This window comes from Belonocnema kinseyi, chromosome 5 (assembly GCF_010883055.1).
Source record: "Belonocnema kinseyi isolate 2016_QV_RU_SX_M_011 chromosome 5, B_treatae_v1, whole genome shotgun sequence".
Taxonomy (NCBI): Eukaryota; Metazoa; Arthropoda; class Insecta; order Hymenoptera; family Cynipidae; genus Belonocnema; species Belonocnema kinseyi.
The window spans coordinates 138,500,591-138,516,337 of record NC_046661.1 but is presented as its reverse complement, the minus strand read 5'-3'; the positions used below and the strand labels follow the sequence as shown (position 1 = coordinate 138,516,337).

Sequence of the window (15,747 nt, the reverse complement as noted above, 5' to 3'; positions counted from 1 at the left end):
GATGCATAATATTCACCAGTGATTGTTTTACCCTTTTCCAAGTAGTCAATAAGTATAATTCTACGTGCATCCCAAAAAACTGTAGCCATAACCTTACCAGCTTACTTTACGGTCTTTGCCTTCTTTGGAGCTGGTTCGCCTGTGGAAATCCACTGATTGAATTGTTCCTTTGTCTCAGGAGTGTAATGGTGTATCCATGTTTCATCCACAGTCACAAATCGACGAAAAAATTCCTCACGATTCCGACTTATGCGCGCCAAAAGAGCCTCAGAGGCGACCACTCTATTGCGTTTATTCTCAGCTGAGAGCAAATGCGGCACCCATCTTGCCGATAGCTTTTTCATGCCTAATTTTTCATGTAGAATTGAAACAACTGCACCTATAGGTATCCTGGTGGCCTCAGCTAACTCACACACTTTTAATCTTCTATCCTTCAACACCATATCGTGGATTTTATTGATGATTTCGGGAGTACTTGCTTCTACGGGCCTTCCTGAACGTGGTTCGTCACTTATTGATGTACGACCACGCTTAAATTCATTTACCCAGTTATAAACCGTTGCTAAGGTAGGGGCAGATGTGCCATGAACTGAGTCCAATTCATTTTTTATCTCATATGGAGTTAAACCCTTTAAATAAAATTGTTTGATTACCGCTCTGAACTCGTTTTTTTTCCATTTTTCTTAACGAACATTTTTTTTTTTCAATTGGTTATAAAAACACGTAAACTCAGAAGATGTGGACTGTGACTGCACCATATATCTAGTCGGGAGTGGTGCTGACTGAAAACAGATGATTTGTTGCGATTCGCGCGCCATCTGTTGGTCATTCTAAGGACTTATTGAACTACCCTCGTTAGAAGAATAACTACTCAAAAGATGAAAAAGGCTTGAGAGAAAATGGCCTACATTAAGTAGGGAATAAGACTGAACCTCGAAAACAAAATTCTACAATATTTTTCAGTGAATTTGACTTTAGACGTACAAAATAATTTAATTAAATTCTTCCTTTTAATTTGATGGTACCTGGTTGCAATGCGACGAAGCCACTAAATGGGCCAGCAAGAATTTGAATGGCATCGCTTCAAAACTTGTAGTTTCCATTAAACTACGAGAAAATTTACTTATCATGAGAACTGCAACCGTAAAATCATTTTATATTGATCCCAGATACAATACAATTCTCTCTGAAATGGAAATGGTAAGAGCACAAGGGTAAATTAAGGTTCGAGATCATATAAACTGCGTAAAGTTGTCGAAGTTGCGATAGAAGTAGAAAAAAGGAAATAATGTTTAGCAGTTGGAAATATTTTCAGGAGCAAGGAGACAAACAGGGTTCGCAATCTAAGCCAATTCGAAATAAGGAACCTCACACAACAACTTAGGGAATTTACTGCTCTTCCACGCTTGAATCATGAAGAAAATTTGCTGACATTTTGGAAAGACACCAAACACATATGAGCAGACTTTTAGTAAGTTGCCCTGTTTGCTCATGCGTATCCTGTAACGCAGGTAATATTTTCTACATATTTATAATTTTTCATAAGATTGAAAGTAAAATTTTTAATATGCTCAAAAATTTTCGATGCGCCGTATTAAATGAAGTGTTGAGTGTATTCTAAGGATCACACTTTATTCGAAAATGATAATCATTGCATTTGAACTAAGGGAAATTGAAAGTATTTGCTGTTAATTTTTTTTTATTTTGACTGATTTGGGTTTCACTTTACATTTTATATCTGCAAACTGGAGTGCACTTTAATTACTGTAGAACTAATCTCTGTCAAACACTATCTTTGTTCATCTGATACGTAGTTTAATTGTTAAATGTCATAATCAATTTCTTAAATTTCAATTGAATAGTAAGATGTGGTTTTTTAATAAATGTTTGGGGCAGTGTACTTCGACACTCAGATAAATTTCTTCTCGTATCAAAACGATGTCTCTGATACAAGGAAATGTTGTCTTTAAAAACGGGGTTTCATTTGTCTCAAAATAAATCCTTTTGCGACAAATACTAAGCATGTGCGACAAACTTCATTTAATCTTTCAGCAAAATATATTTGTTTCTTTAACATACTATTTATATGATTGAAAACAAAACGCGCAATAAGACGATGGTTTTGTTTCAAGCCAATTTTTTCTCTGAGTGGACATGTAAGCCAGAAAAGACGGTTATAACCAGAGAGCGGATGAGCCCAGTCTGAAGTTGCGAACCGAGCCTAGGATATCGAACCTAGGCTCTGCTCTCCCGTGGCGAAGAACCGCTGCAAGGAGGGAAGTGGTGGAAGAGCGCGCGAACATCGGGTGCATACGATGCTCTCCCACCACTTCCCTTCATGCAGCTATTCTTCGCTACGGGAGAGCAGGGCCTAGGTTCGATATACAACTTCAGATGGGGCTCGTCCGCTCTCTAATTATAATTTAGTTTTTAACACATATCTTACAATATTTACAGACCTTTGAACTTGAAGATCTTAAATAGAAAATGTTAAAAATCTCAATATTCTTTTAATACTAATTTTGTAGTCCTAACTAAGAATTATTATTTATTCCTGTAAAGTAATAAATCAAGTGAAAATTTTCTAAACTTATTTGAATCTAAAAATTTACTTCTAAAAGAACAAATTCTAATAATTAAGGCCACAATACTCTCTTTCTAACGTTTTGACTAAATATTTATAAAATAACAAAAAGATTCTATTTATAATAACTCAACCATAATGAATGAGGTTATGGGTAATTATTTTACTCATATAATTATTTTATGCTAAAAACCTTTTGTCAGCAGAGAGGTGACGCGCCCAGACGATGACTGCTCTCTCTCATTTTCACTCTCTCCCACCACTAGTACTTCACGCTCGCGACGATCTCCGCGGCGCCGCTGCCGTATTCCAGTACGGACCGCGCTAGCGCTTACACGTATTTCTTACTGTAGTAAATAAAGACTATCACTCGACAGAGTATTACGATTAACAAACCGAGTATTTATTTAAGCCAACCTCATAGCAAACAGGTTATGGACCAGCACGCTTCGACTACGCAAAGTGGAAGCAACGGTTGCGACGGAAAGTAACGAGTTCGCGGCGACGAGTGGACAAAAGATTCGCGGCGTGAGGGAGGTAGTGAGTTCGCGGCGACGAACGAACGAGAGTCCACAGCGAGAGCAAGCGACGACTTGTGAGACGATCGAGCGAGGGTTTTTCTCGGTCACGGTGAGCAAAGGACAGCGAGGTCAACCATGAATTCATCACAAAGTAAGTAGAAATAAAGTGTGTGCGCGACGCGTGTGATGAATTAAAAAGGCGTAAATGCGATTCGAACACGTGACGCGAGAATAAAAATAGGTACGAATCGCGAGTGGGGAGCACACGTGTGACGGTGCAAGTAGCATAAAGGCAGGTAGCGACCTGTTAATTCTTGGAATCAACGGACGCCGGTAAAAATGGCGGGGGAAAGCCAGATCGAGCGGGAAAAGTCGCGGCGCGGCAAGCGCGCCAAAGCGAAGGAGGACTGCGCGCGCAGCCCAAGTGGTGCGCGCGCACATCGCTGACCGAACGAGCACGAGCGACGGCCGAAAGTCTCAAGGCGCGCACACGTTTGATTTTGAGTTTTCACGATCCTAATTCGAATTCGAGTTAAATAAACGAAATACACGAACGACTAATAATAAAAACGACTAAAATAATTACTGATTAAATAAATAAAATAAATAAAATAGATGAAATTCAAAACATCGACTTATTTTAGACACCATGGACTCGATTAAAACCAAATTGATCAGGCATCTGGAAATAACGAAAGCACACCCAGGCGAAGGAGCATACGTGATGCTAAATCCTACCAAAATGGGACACGTGATTCACTTCACGAACAGGGAAATTCTCTTAATAGGTAAGAATGTAAAATGAAATTGTGTTCAACGAAACGAGACGACACGGGTGCTCCCAGCCAAAGGAGTACTCGTACGAGTCAATACTTTCACAGATGTGAAATATTGACACGGACCGGTCATAGGGTGTCCTTTCTAAACGAAGAGAGTTCATCCGTATGGAGGGTTCTGTGGGTGTGATGTCACAGCTGTGCATGACTATAACACACTTACAGTCCTAGGGTGGAAACAAATGTAGTCAAGTTGTACCGACTACAGGCGTGGAAGCCCGTTACAGGCATCTACAAGTTGTACTGTAGCTCTGCCTAGTAGCAACAATTCCTCCATTAATACGATTGTTTACTTATAGATGACAAGCTACTCACGCTGATCGAGACTGGGTGGCTCATCGGACGCTTGGAGGGGATAAAGGAGCCGAAACGATTACAAACTATGCGGCAAATTGGAGGTTCTGCTGGAAGCGATGATAGGACCCACAGCACCCGTGGCTCCGACGACGAGAGATGAGTCGAACGAATCGGGACACTTCAGTTCCATCAGAACAAACAATGACGGAGACGAGCAGCCAGGTGCAAGGGAGATCGGGATCAGAGAGGCGCTGCCCCTTGCCAACAGTACAATCCGTGCTGCAAGGGCGAATAATTCGAACGAGCAGCCTGGTCATGGGCTTGAAAATCAGGTAAACTCATCTGATCCAATAATTACAAGGCGAAACGAGACACACGAAGCAGGAACGCACGTATGTAAAAACATGAACGAATTGACCAAAACATTAACCGAAAAGATTAGCGACGTAATATCGATAAATTAAATAAAACGAATAGATTGAACAGTACAAATGACACTAGTAGAGTGAGCGTAGAGGTGACGAATTCGGACGGAGGCACGACTAGAAAATACTTTTTGACAAAAGATACGCGATACGATGTATTTGAAAGAATGTTGCACACTGAATTAAGAACGCGGAAACTTTTGTACATCATTGACAGCGACGAAACAAAACGTAATGAAACAAATCCCGGAAAAGTACAAGACGATGAGAATAGGGTACTTGACACAATTTTGAATCGTTTAGGAAAAGAATACATTCATCTCGCGACGAAACATGACGACCCACGCGAATTAATTCAAGAACTGAAACAAATTAAAATATCGGAAACAGGAATGACTGAGCATGACACGTACAGAAGACTAATTAACATAAAATTCAATCCGGCCAAAGAAAATATAGTCCAATTTTGTTCGATATTTGAAGATTATGTAAAACAGTACGAAAATCAATCTGACGGAAAAGAATATTCGGATAACGATAAAAATAACTTACTATATCAATCAGTAAAGAAAACGATACCCTCCATAGCAACAGCTGACAGCATAAATGAGATGACAAGAGGAAAGAAACTCAACTACACCGAACTAAAGTGATTAATATTACAGGTTGGCCTAACGTATGCTCAGCAGCAGCCCAAAGCGAACTTTGCGTCAGACTCGAAAACTCGGGTGAAACGAGTGGTCTGCCGTGAATGCGGAGACGACAAACACAGTACCGAAAAATGCCATAACGAGGGCAAAGTACTGTGTTACAACTGCAACAAATTGGGATATCACAAGGCTGAGGAATGCCGTCGAAATCCCAACCTGAAAAGAAACGCAGAGGGAAACGACACGACACGATACTCGAAGAGGCCGAGAACTGAAGTAGCATCGCAGGACTCCAGACAGCGGAGCAACGAAAAGCGGGAGTACGACCGCACGAGAGACCGATCGAGGTAACAAGGCGAGCGCAAACGAGGTAAATTCAATAAATATAAAGTCAAAGGTAGGAAAGTAAAATGCAATTTAGCGAATGATGAAAATGACACGCAGAGTGATCAATCTGAATCAAGCAAAGACGAAAGCGAAAACGAGAGCGAGAACAAGAGCGGTGTAGAAGAAGATAGGTACATTGTAGACACGGGTGCATCTGATCACATGAATAAGAATTGACTAAGTTTTGTAACTCTCGACAAAGATAAACATGGGATTATTCATTGCGCGAACAATTTACCGGAAGCTAGATTAAGATATGATGGCAAAGGAACAATTAAAGGTTTAAATTCGGAAGGGAAAACTATTTATCTAATTAATGTTATACACGCGAAAAATTTAAGCTCGAACTTAATGTCTCTGAGAAAATTTGTAGATCAAGGCTTGAGTGTACATTTAGATGGTAAAGTTATTGACGTTTATGATCCAAAAACAGGACAAACATTTTTATCTGGGAAATACAAACGACCCTTTTGGATTATTGAGGTTGCGAAACTCGGAACGCAATGTAAAACTCGGGATGAGGTCGAGAGCAAACAAAACGACAAAAAGATTCATGCGAACGCAGTGACGCGAAGCAACTTTGAAACGAACAAAAATATAGAGAAAAAGAAACTGAATGAGATTACAACAACGAGTAAAATAGACAAAAACAAAGATTGGTTGAATACGACGCGCGATAGAAAGATAGAGAATCTAAACGAAAGTAACAAAGTTGAAAATGTGTATTCGGATATCGATGAGTTTGCCAAGTTAGATAAAATAAGTACCGCTAAAATATGACATGTAAGAATGGGACATTTGTCTGCAGAGTATATTCGCAAATTAAAGTTACAATATCCTGATATTAAAAACTTGAAAGAGAACGAAATTGACGATAGCATCAAAGAATGTGAAACATGTATAAATTCTAGATTAAAGAAACTTCCATTTTGTAAAACGAGAAAACGCGAAAACGAACCTCTGCTGCGCATACATGCGGATTTAATGGGACCCATAACTCCCGCTGCTCATCCAAAAGGATATCGGTGCATAGCTTCAATTATAGATAGTTATTCTAGATATGCGGGTACATATCCAATTAAACACAAAAACGAAGTACCGGAATGCTTGAGGAACTTTATCATTTCAGCGAGAAATCTTCGAAGAGAAGATTCAAAATTTTGCTATTTAGAGTGCGATCAAGGTACGGAATATACTGGGAAACGAACTAAAGAAGTATTAAAGGAATTCGGGGCTGAGTTATTGACTGTTTATCTGGGAACTCCACAGCACAATGGCGTAGCAGAAAATTTTAATCAAACGATACAACGAAAAATATGTGCAGCAATGTTAGACTCAGGGTTGCCACCAACGATGTGGCACTTAGTTTTAGGCGCCATGACATACGTGTACAATTTAACACCCCATCGAACGTCAGATTTTCAAGCTCCTATAAAACTATTTGCTCCGGACTGTAATATAGATATTAATCAAATAAAGAGATTCGGGTGCGTAGCATATATAACGAAAACTCCGGAGACAAAATTTAGTAATCTAACAATAAAAACGATACTTGTGGGTTACATGCGCACGGGATATATATTGTACGATCCGAAAGACCGAAAATTGTACGAAAGTAGAAATATTAGATTTGCCGAGAGACTAACGTACGGGAAAGTGTATAAGAAATCGACTGAAATATACGAGACATTGAACTTTGAAGGGAAAGATAGCTCAGAAACGGAGGGAGAAGAATGCGATAGAGAGAATAATAAGGTGAGATTAGAAACGGAGGGAGTTGAGGCAACGGAAAACCGAAAGAGGAAAAGGGTAGACCAAAAAGAGTAACACGGCATGGTTGAGTATAGATGCGAACGAACCTGTACAAGAAAATGACGTGTTGATGGTCGAAAATGACGAGAATAAAATGAACGAAATAAAGCAAAAGATGCAAAATAAATTTGATATGAAAGACATGGGGGAACCTAGAGAATATTTAGGTATAAAATTTGAAACGAATGAAAAGGAACGAACATTAAAGTTACATCAAACGAAGTTTATAGAAAAAATGTTGGGAAAATTCGGTTATAGCGAAGCATACCCAAAACGAACGCCGATGGTATCAAACCAGGTACTGAACAGAGAAAGGCGCGAACGAGAAACGGAACCGCGAAATGAAAACGCGATTAATCCAACAAAATATCGAGAAATTATCGGCTCGTTGTAGTATCTCGCGAACGCGACAAGACCTGATCTATCATATGCAGTAGACGTGTTAAGTCGTCATCAACTAAATCCAACGGAAGTCAAATGGAAACTTGTAGAGAGAATTTTTAGCTATTTAATTAAAACGAAAGATAATAAATTAACATACCGAGGTAAATTGAACAGGTTGCAAGTATACTCAGACGCAAGCTTAGCTGACTGTAAAGGATCAAAAACAACATGCGGTTACGTAATTAAAATGTACGGAGATGCAATCTCATGGCGGACGCGCAAACAAACGTATGTCTCTCTGTCAACCTGCCAAGCAGAATACATAGCAATTAGCGAAGCATGTATAGAGTTAATCTCAATCGCGAAAGCAATGAAAAGGTTGACAGATGAAACAATTTATCCGGCGACAGTATATTGCGATAATAAGGCAGCAATAGCGAGCGCGCAAATAGAAGGAGGCGGAACGCGATTGAAACATCTTACAGAAATTCGCGAACATTATGTAAAAGAATGCATAGAAAGAAAAATAATTAAATTGAAATGGATTGCCTCAAAACAAAATTTGGCAAATATATTTACAAATCGTTAACGTTTGAAATACACAAAAAATTAACGAACGAGATAATGATTATAACGAACGAATAACTAACGAATCCTAACGAATGTTAACGAATAATTGAACGACTTCAACGATAAACGAACAATTGAACGATTTCACAGACACGAGAGGCAGACCACATTTCACAGAGAGACACAGCTGGGGAAAACAGCTGCCACTGCACGGACACGGACAAATGTACGACAATCCGTACCCACTTGAAGACACCAGGTACGACGGCGTCTTCAGGCCACATCGCTCGATCGCTCCAGACTGGAGGCGCGGTCTGGGACGCGTGGAGGTGACTCAGGTGACTGAGGAGGTCGTCACGACTCAGCAGAACATCGCTACTCAGCAGAACATCGCTCAAGGTCAAGAAGGACCAAGTAATGCAGAAGAAGAGAGATGAGAATAAATTTAGATGACAGGATGCGCCAGGAGGGAGTGTCAGCAGAGAGGTGACGCACCCAGACGATGACTGCTCTCCCTCTTTTTCAATCTCTCCCACCACTAGTACTTCACGCTTGCGACGATCTCCGCGGCGCCGCTGCCGTATTCCAGTTCGGACCGCGCTAGCGCTTACACGTATTTCTTACTGTAGATAAATAAAGACTATCACTCGACGGAGTATTACGATTAACAAACCGAGTATTTATTTAAGCCAACCTCATAACTAACACCTTTGGTTTATGCTTATATACGTTATTAATAAAAGAGACAATTTTTCAGTACCGACAAATTTTAAACAAAATTAAGATCTTTAAAGGTTTTGAAATAAATTTTTTTAGAGTTTTAAATTTTTTGAAGATTTTAAGATAATGAAGTTTTTTCCTTAAGACTCCACGAAACATTTTATTTCATTTTTATCTGAAAATTAGTTTAAAAAAATGTTTAGGAAGATTAAAAATAGTTGTCATAAATGTTAGAAAAGAATTTAGGAGATTCTAAACCAAAATTTTAATTTTCCAAGACTATAAAATTTTATAAACACTTGAAATAAGTTGAAAAAAGACTTGAAAGTTTTGAAATCATGAGAAATTCATTTCGTCTTAAACAAAATTTAGATTTTCAAAGATTTCTAACAAAATATTTAGAAGTGCTTTAAGGATTTTGAGTTTGAAGAAAATGAACAAATTTTTTTCAGATTTCTGGAGAAAGTATCCGTGTTTTATATTTTACAATATTCACTTTAAAAATAAATAGTAATAGGCAAATGTAGGTTTTGGGAGATTTTGAAAGTTTTAGGATGTTAAAAAAAATTAAGGTTCCTGAAAATATTTAAAGTCATTCTTGATTTTTAAAACTCAATTCTACGAGTACACTTAAAAAAATTATAAGATACAACAAAAGATGTTCAAAATAAAAAATTAATCCGAAGGATTTTTAAACAATTTAAGCAATCATTTGAGTCAGGTTAAAAAATGTTTATACATTTTTTTAATTCTGAAGGCACTACAAATATTATGTAACTTTGTAAGGTTAACGAATAAATAAAATTTTTAATTCTGATATTTTTTACATACTCGAAATGTCTTGAATATATTTTCAACTACTCAAGTTTTTACTAAAATTTTGCAAAATCATGTAAAATAAAACAAAAATCTCTAAAATTTTCTAGAAACTTTTTTGATGCATCTAAAATCCTCAGAAAACTTTTTAAAATTTTACGGGAAAAGTAGAAAATTTATATTTATATAAATAAGTAGTTGTTTGAAATTTTTATATTTTATTGCAAAAAATTTTCGGTTATGAATTATAATCTTCCTAACATTTTTTTTATCCCGGACTGAAGAATATCTTTTGGTAACAAATCCAATAATTTTGTTGAGAACTCATTTTTTTCAAATGCATCGCTTTTCTTATTTTTTTATATAATTGAATATATTTGACTTTCAATTCAAACCATTTTTGGCCAAGGATTTACCTTCTTTTTTGTAAATTCTTCTTTTAAAATAAATTCAAATCTTTTTGATTTAAAATTAAAATTCTTTTTTAGTTCAATTAACATCTATCATATTTGAAGTTGAAGATATATTCTTTTTTGGTTGAAAATTTAATTACTGGGTTAAGAGTTAAACTATTTTATTAAAAATTTACTGGCCCAGTTAAAGTTTCATCATTTTAGTTTAAAACTTCATCTCCTTGGTCAAAAACGTAAACATTTTGTTGAAAATTTGTCTTTTTTTTTGTTTTTTTTTGCAGGAAATTAATTTTCTTGCTTAAAAATTCATCTCTTTGGTAAATAATTCAGCTATTTTGTTAATTTTTTTAAAGAATTCTACTCTTTTTGATTTTTGTTTAATATTTATGCTTTTAGTTGATTTACCATCTTTCGGTGGAAAATTAATCTTGTTAGTGGACAATTAATGTACACAGTTGGCTAAAAGTTCAACTATTTTGTTGAAATTTTACTTTTTGTTAATGATTTGTATTTTTCGAATGATAAATTTTTTTTTTTGTAGAAAATACATCTTTTTGGAAAATATTTAATCATTGAAAAAAATATAAATGGTAGAAAATTAAGTTTTTCTGGTTGAGGATTCAAATATTTTATTAAAAATTTGTCTTTTTTGGATGAATTTAACGGTTTTTTATATTTAAAAAATATATTTTTGGATCATGTCAAATGATCCATTATCAAATGCAACTACAATCGCCTATCGCCAGCCTAATAAGCAAAAAAGTTCCAGAATAACCGATGTCGGTTATGCAGTATTTTAAATTTCATTTATAAAAATATTATTTTATAGATTTAAATAATTATTAAACAATTTTATAAGAAGATAATTTTACCTATTGACCGATTGGGTCCTGTAAGGACCCAAGTAGCAGAGGAACCGATAAGGCCATGCATTAATAGAGCCACTTTTTCTTTTTTTGTTCCATTTAATTTTCCATTGATTATTCCAGGAATTCGGTGAATTTCCAAAATATATCCGTCATCAGTTATCACATTATGAATCTCAAACGCGTAACCATAATTCATTATCAACTTATTCTAAAAACAAATCAAATCATTTTCGACCAATCATTTATTATAACTTTTTTTCAATAATAAAGCTTAAAAATTCTCTTACGATTGTGACGCTGGGATCTGGACGACCACTGTCAGTGAAAACAACTCCATGGCATAAAGTTATCGCAAAAATGAAAAATGTCTTTTCCATTTATGAAAAATTTAATAACGAAATCCACTTTTTTTCGGTTTAAATTTTTCTCATTGTTTTTCAAACTTTTTTATTATAAAAATTCTGACCACGCCTTGCCTTACTTACAAAGAAAAGTCGACTGAACGAGCATAAATAAAGGTGTAAATGATTGTCACTTATCTTTTAACTACGACGGCCTTTATATAAGAGAAAAAACTTGCAAGAATTCGAACAAATTTTACATTTTCATTTATTATTTTTTATTTCTGCATTAATATTGAGCGATATCAGACATATTATAGAAAATATTACTTAGAATAACAATAATTATTTACTGTTATCTGAAATAAACGTTGTTATTACGCATTTAAACTTATGTAAACTAAAACGTTTCTAAGCATAAAATAAAAAATTTTATTTCGCAGTACAAAAATAGTTCAAAAAATTATTTTTGATTTTTATTGAAAAATATTAAACCCTGAATTTGATGTTTCTTTTCTAGCCAAATGAGAGCAATATACTACTATATTATTTATAATCTCCAAACGAGGTCTTTGAATAAAAAATTTAATTTTTCTAAATTGTTTTTTGATATCATTTTACTAAGATCTGAGAAATTTACTGAGAAATAATGATAAATTTAATTTGTCTAAATTGTTCTTTGTTATTACTTTACTGAGATCATTTACCAAAATATGTATTACTCTTCATAAAAGTGAAAAATTACTAGGACTTAATATGTATATATTTATCTTTTGAAAAATATACCTAATTTGCTGCAACATAAAATTAGTGAATAAAAAAGATCAAATAAATATTTTTGCTCTCAAAGAACAAAATTAAATTATGGACAAAAGTGCGAGTATTTTAATTTATAAATTGCATAAATTTGGACACAGGCAAAAAATTGTGGCATTTCAAAATATTTCGAAAAAGAATCTTGAAGATTTTAAGAATATTTTTCTTATTTTTTAAGAATTGAGAAACTTTTTAGGAAAGATTTCTATACTTTTAAGATATTCTATGACATTTTAAAAGTTTTTAAAAGATTCGAAATTCCATATTAGCTTTTGTGGTGGACATTTTTCTTGTTCGGTTACATAACCTCAAAAACAGCTGAAAACGCGTTTTTCGCACATTTAGGTTAGGTTAGGCTTTGAAATTTGTCGGCCTGTGTTATCATTGGAAATTTGGAAAATGTGCGATTTAGGCAATGCAGCAACAAGAAATATAATGTGCTATGATTGAGGTTCAGTTGCATTGTTATGATAGTTCGTGTGACCATTTTTTAATTGTAGTAGTGCATTAAAGTTTGTTTTTAAAAGACGCAATCGATTAATTTTGCTCTTCGTAAGGCGACGTAAAAGAATTTTTTTTCAAATCGCTTTAGCACCTTTTCAATCATTTAAAATCTTTCAAAGTCCCTTGAAATTTGCTAAAATTAATTCCAGTCTCTTAAAATTCTTAACATTTTTTTAATTCCTTTGAATCTCTCGAAAATCCTTAAAATCTTTGAATTTCTTCAAATCCCTGGAAATATTTTTAATAACTTTACGATTACTCGCTTGACACACTTCAAACTTACTGACGCTGTTTTAAAGATTTATAAAATCTCTTCTCAATCCTTAAACCTTATTGAATTATTTTAAAATCCTTTAAAATGAACTTTAAAATCCCGTCAAGTAACTAATATTTCTTTAAAATCCGTAAATTCCCATTAACTTCTTTAAAATCATTTTAAATCTTTCAAAATTGACTAAAATTAATTAAAATCCTTTAAATTAACCTAATCCTAATGGTTTTTAACTCCCTTTAACTTCTTCAAAATCGTTTAGAATCTTTCGAAATTGTCTCAAATTAATTCAAATGTTCATTTTCCTAAATTCCTTAAAATATTTTAATTTTTTTTGTAATCCTATAAATTCTCTTCAAATTCATTAAAATTTTTTGAATAACTTTTCAGGTACTGGCTTGACATTATTTAAAATCAGTTAAATTTACTTAAAATCTTATAACATCTCTTTCAAATCCTTAAAACTTTATGGATTTAAAAAAAAAATCTTTGCAATTTCTTGAAAATCATTCAATTTTTCAACATTCTTTTCAAATTTCTTCAAATTCTTTAAAAGAATTAAAAATCTCTCCCCAAATTGTCAACAATAATGAAAGAAATTGATTTTCTATCTGAAAAGCACAGATAATTTAACGATTTTTTACTTAATCTCGCCTACATTAGTTAATTTTATCACACTCCTATTTAAATAATGCTTTGGTGATGTGATATTAGAATTCCCAATCACGATACCGGTTTCGGAAAGGTATCGTTACAGTTTACAGCGTCTTGACAATCAAGCAGTTTTAATACAGCCGATAACCCAACACGTACGATAGTGGCACCATTAACACAGTGAACAGCGCCATTTCTGGTTAGTAGAAGGGCTTCACGAGTTTGGGAGACCCATTACCTCAAACAGGCCGAACCGTTTCATCGACAGTATAGTAGAGCCATTTTGCACATGCGGCACTTGCCACAGAGTTCCACGGTTGCGAAGTTTAGGAAAATACAGCACCCATGTCTCGGAGCGACTGATCTCCGTAAGTTTGGGGTAACTAGTGTCCCGAATCTGGGGCGGACGCCACACCAAGCCGAAGTGCAGCGACTCTCTCACCGCTAGCTAAACGATTTCACCTAACTTCTCTCCGTGCATTTATAGTTGATTTTCGATAACAATCTACTTTGAAAAATTCAAATGCACGTACATCAACAATTCGAGACGCGGGGAATGCGCATCCGCTGAGTTGCAAGTGAAGGCATTACTACGAATAAGTGAAACCTTTAGATTTTCATATCGCCTAGGCTCAGAACTTTATCAGTATGGTAAGTGACATCAGAAGATGAGTTGAACGTTTTAGAGAGAACAGAAAGGAAGGAACAGAGAGAAGGAGTGAAAAAAGTCTCAATAAAAGCAATAAAAACTTGGATTGATTAAGAAGAAGGAGGAGGAAGTTATACTGTGCGACCGAATAGAGATGGTGCTGAAGGGCAAACAAGAAAAACAGAGATCATAAAAATTCCTGAGCGAAACTGCGAGTACTTCGTTGTTAACAAACTAAAACGATAATTAAGAAAAAGGAAGCAGCCTACACATTTTGAGGAGCTGGATAGTATTATAAGCGTACTGCTTATGGTCAGAGGAGAAGAAAATTCACCTTGAGCTCCCGCAGGCTACAGCGCACTGGCCAAAGGCGACAAACTAGTAGACCCGCGAAAATGGCCCCCTTATCAACCTCGAAGAACAAGGGTAGAAAGGTGCGGCCTTCACCTCCATCATATTAAAACCGAGCTGCAGCCAGACACACTTAACAAAAAAATCATGGGCTTAAGGCAGACCAGAAATAGCGATTTTCTTGTAATGGTTGGAGACATAGCTGAAGACAGATCTAAATTTTCCCCTGCTATCAAGGAAGCAGCTGGTTCCAGGGCCGCAGCGAGCGTGAGCTCGTTTCCTGCACTGTGATTGAGGTTTTGCATCTCGACGGGACGACGCGATGGACTTAGAGGAGATCAAGGACATTGTGAGGAGCCACTTGCGTAGTGCGAGGGTCCTTAAAGGATCATTTCCTGCAGGATATGTGGCAAGGAGGATCACAGGGCTGCGCGGAACATTATCACGCCAGAATGCCACCTCTCCGCTCCAAAAGAGGGTGGTTCCCGGACTGACCATCTTCCAAGAGCGATGAGATGTTTGGCGTTTAGAGAAATAGCCCTGCTGAAGAAGGCTCTAAACGGAAACCAGTAACCAATTACGCCCAAAAATGATGCCGATATCCAAGTAGCGAGTTTTGCAACACTGTCGCGCTACAGCAGACGATACGTACATCTTGGTTTGGGGCTGAGACGCGATAAAGTCCAGTTCGGCCCCGACAGCAGAGCGCCAAAGCAATGCGGAAAATTTTTTAGGTTTAATTCATATCTCAAGAATTGGAGCCGGAATTGTTTAGATACGAGGGTAGTTCAATAAGTCCTTAGAATGAAGTATAAAAACAATTTTTTTTTGGTAAATTTTTTTTTTATTTTTCAACATAATCTCCTTGGAGCTCTAT

General features: G+C 35.8%; 1 protein-coding gene across 1 annotated transcript in view; it reads right to left on the bottom strand.

Moving 5' to 3' along the window:
• The window catches only part of LOC117173911 (lipase member K-like), a 48,320-nt gene extending 36,459 nt beyond the window's left edge, over nucleotides 1–11,861 (bottom strand). Inside the window, exons 1-2 of the mRNA XM_033362558.1 lie at nucleotides 11,572–11,861; nucleotides 11,288–11,492 (exon numbers count right to left, since the gene is read on the bottom strand). Coding sequence (XP_033218449.1) covers nucleotides 11,288–11,492; nucleotides 11,572–11,661 — 295 coding nt within the window. The 5' untranslated portion in view covers nucleotides 11,662–11,861. The remainder of the gene's footprint in view (nucleotides 1–11,287; nucleotides 11,493–11,571) is intronic.
• Between the last annotated feature and the right edge of the window lie 3,886 nt (nucleotides 11,862–15,747).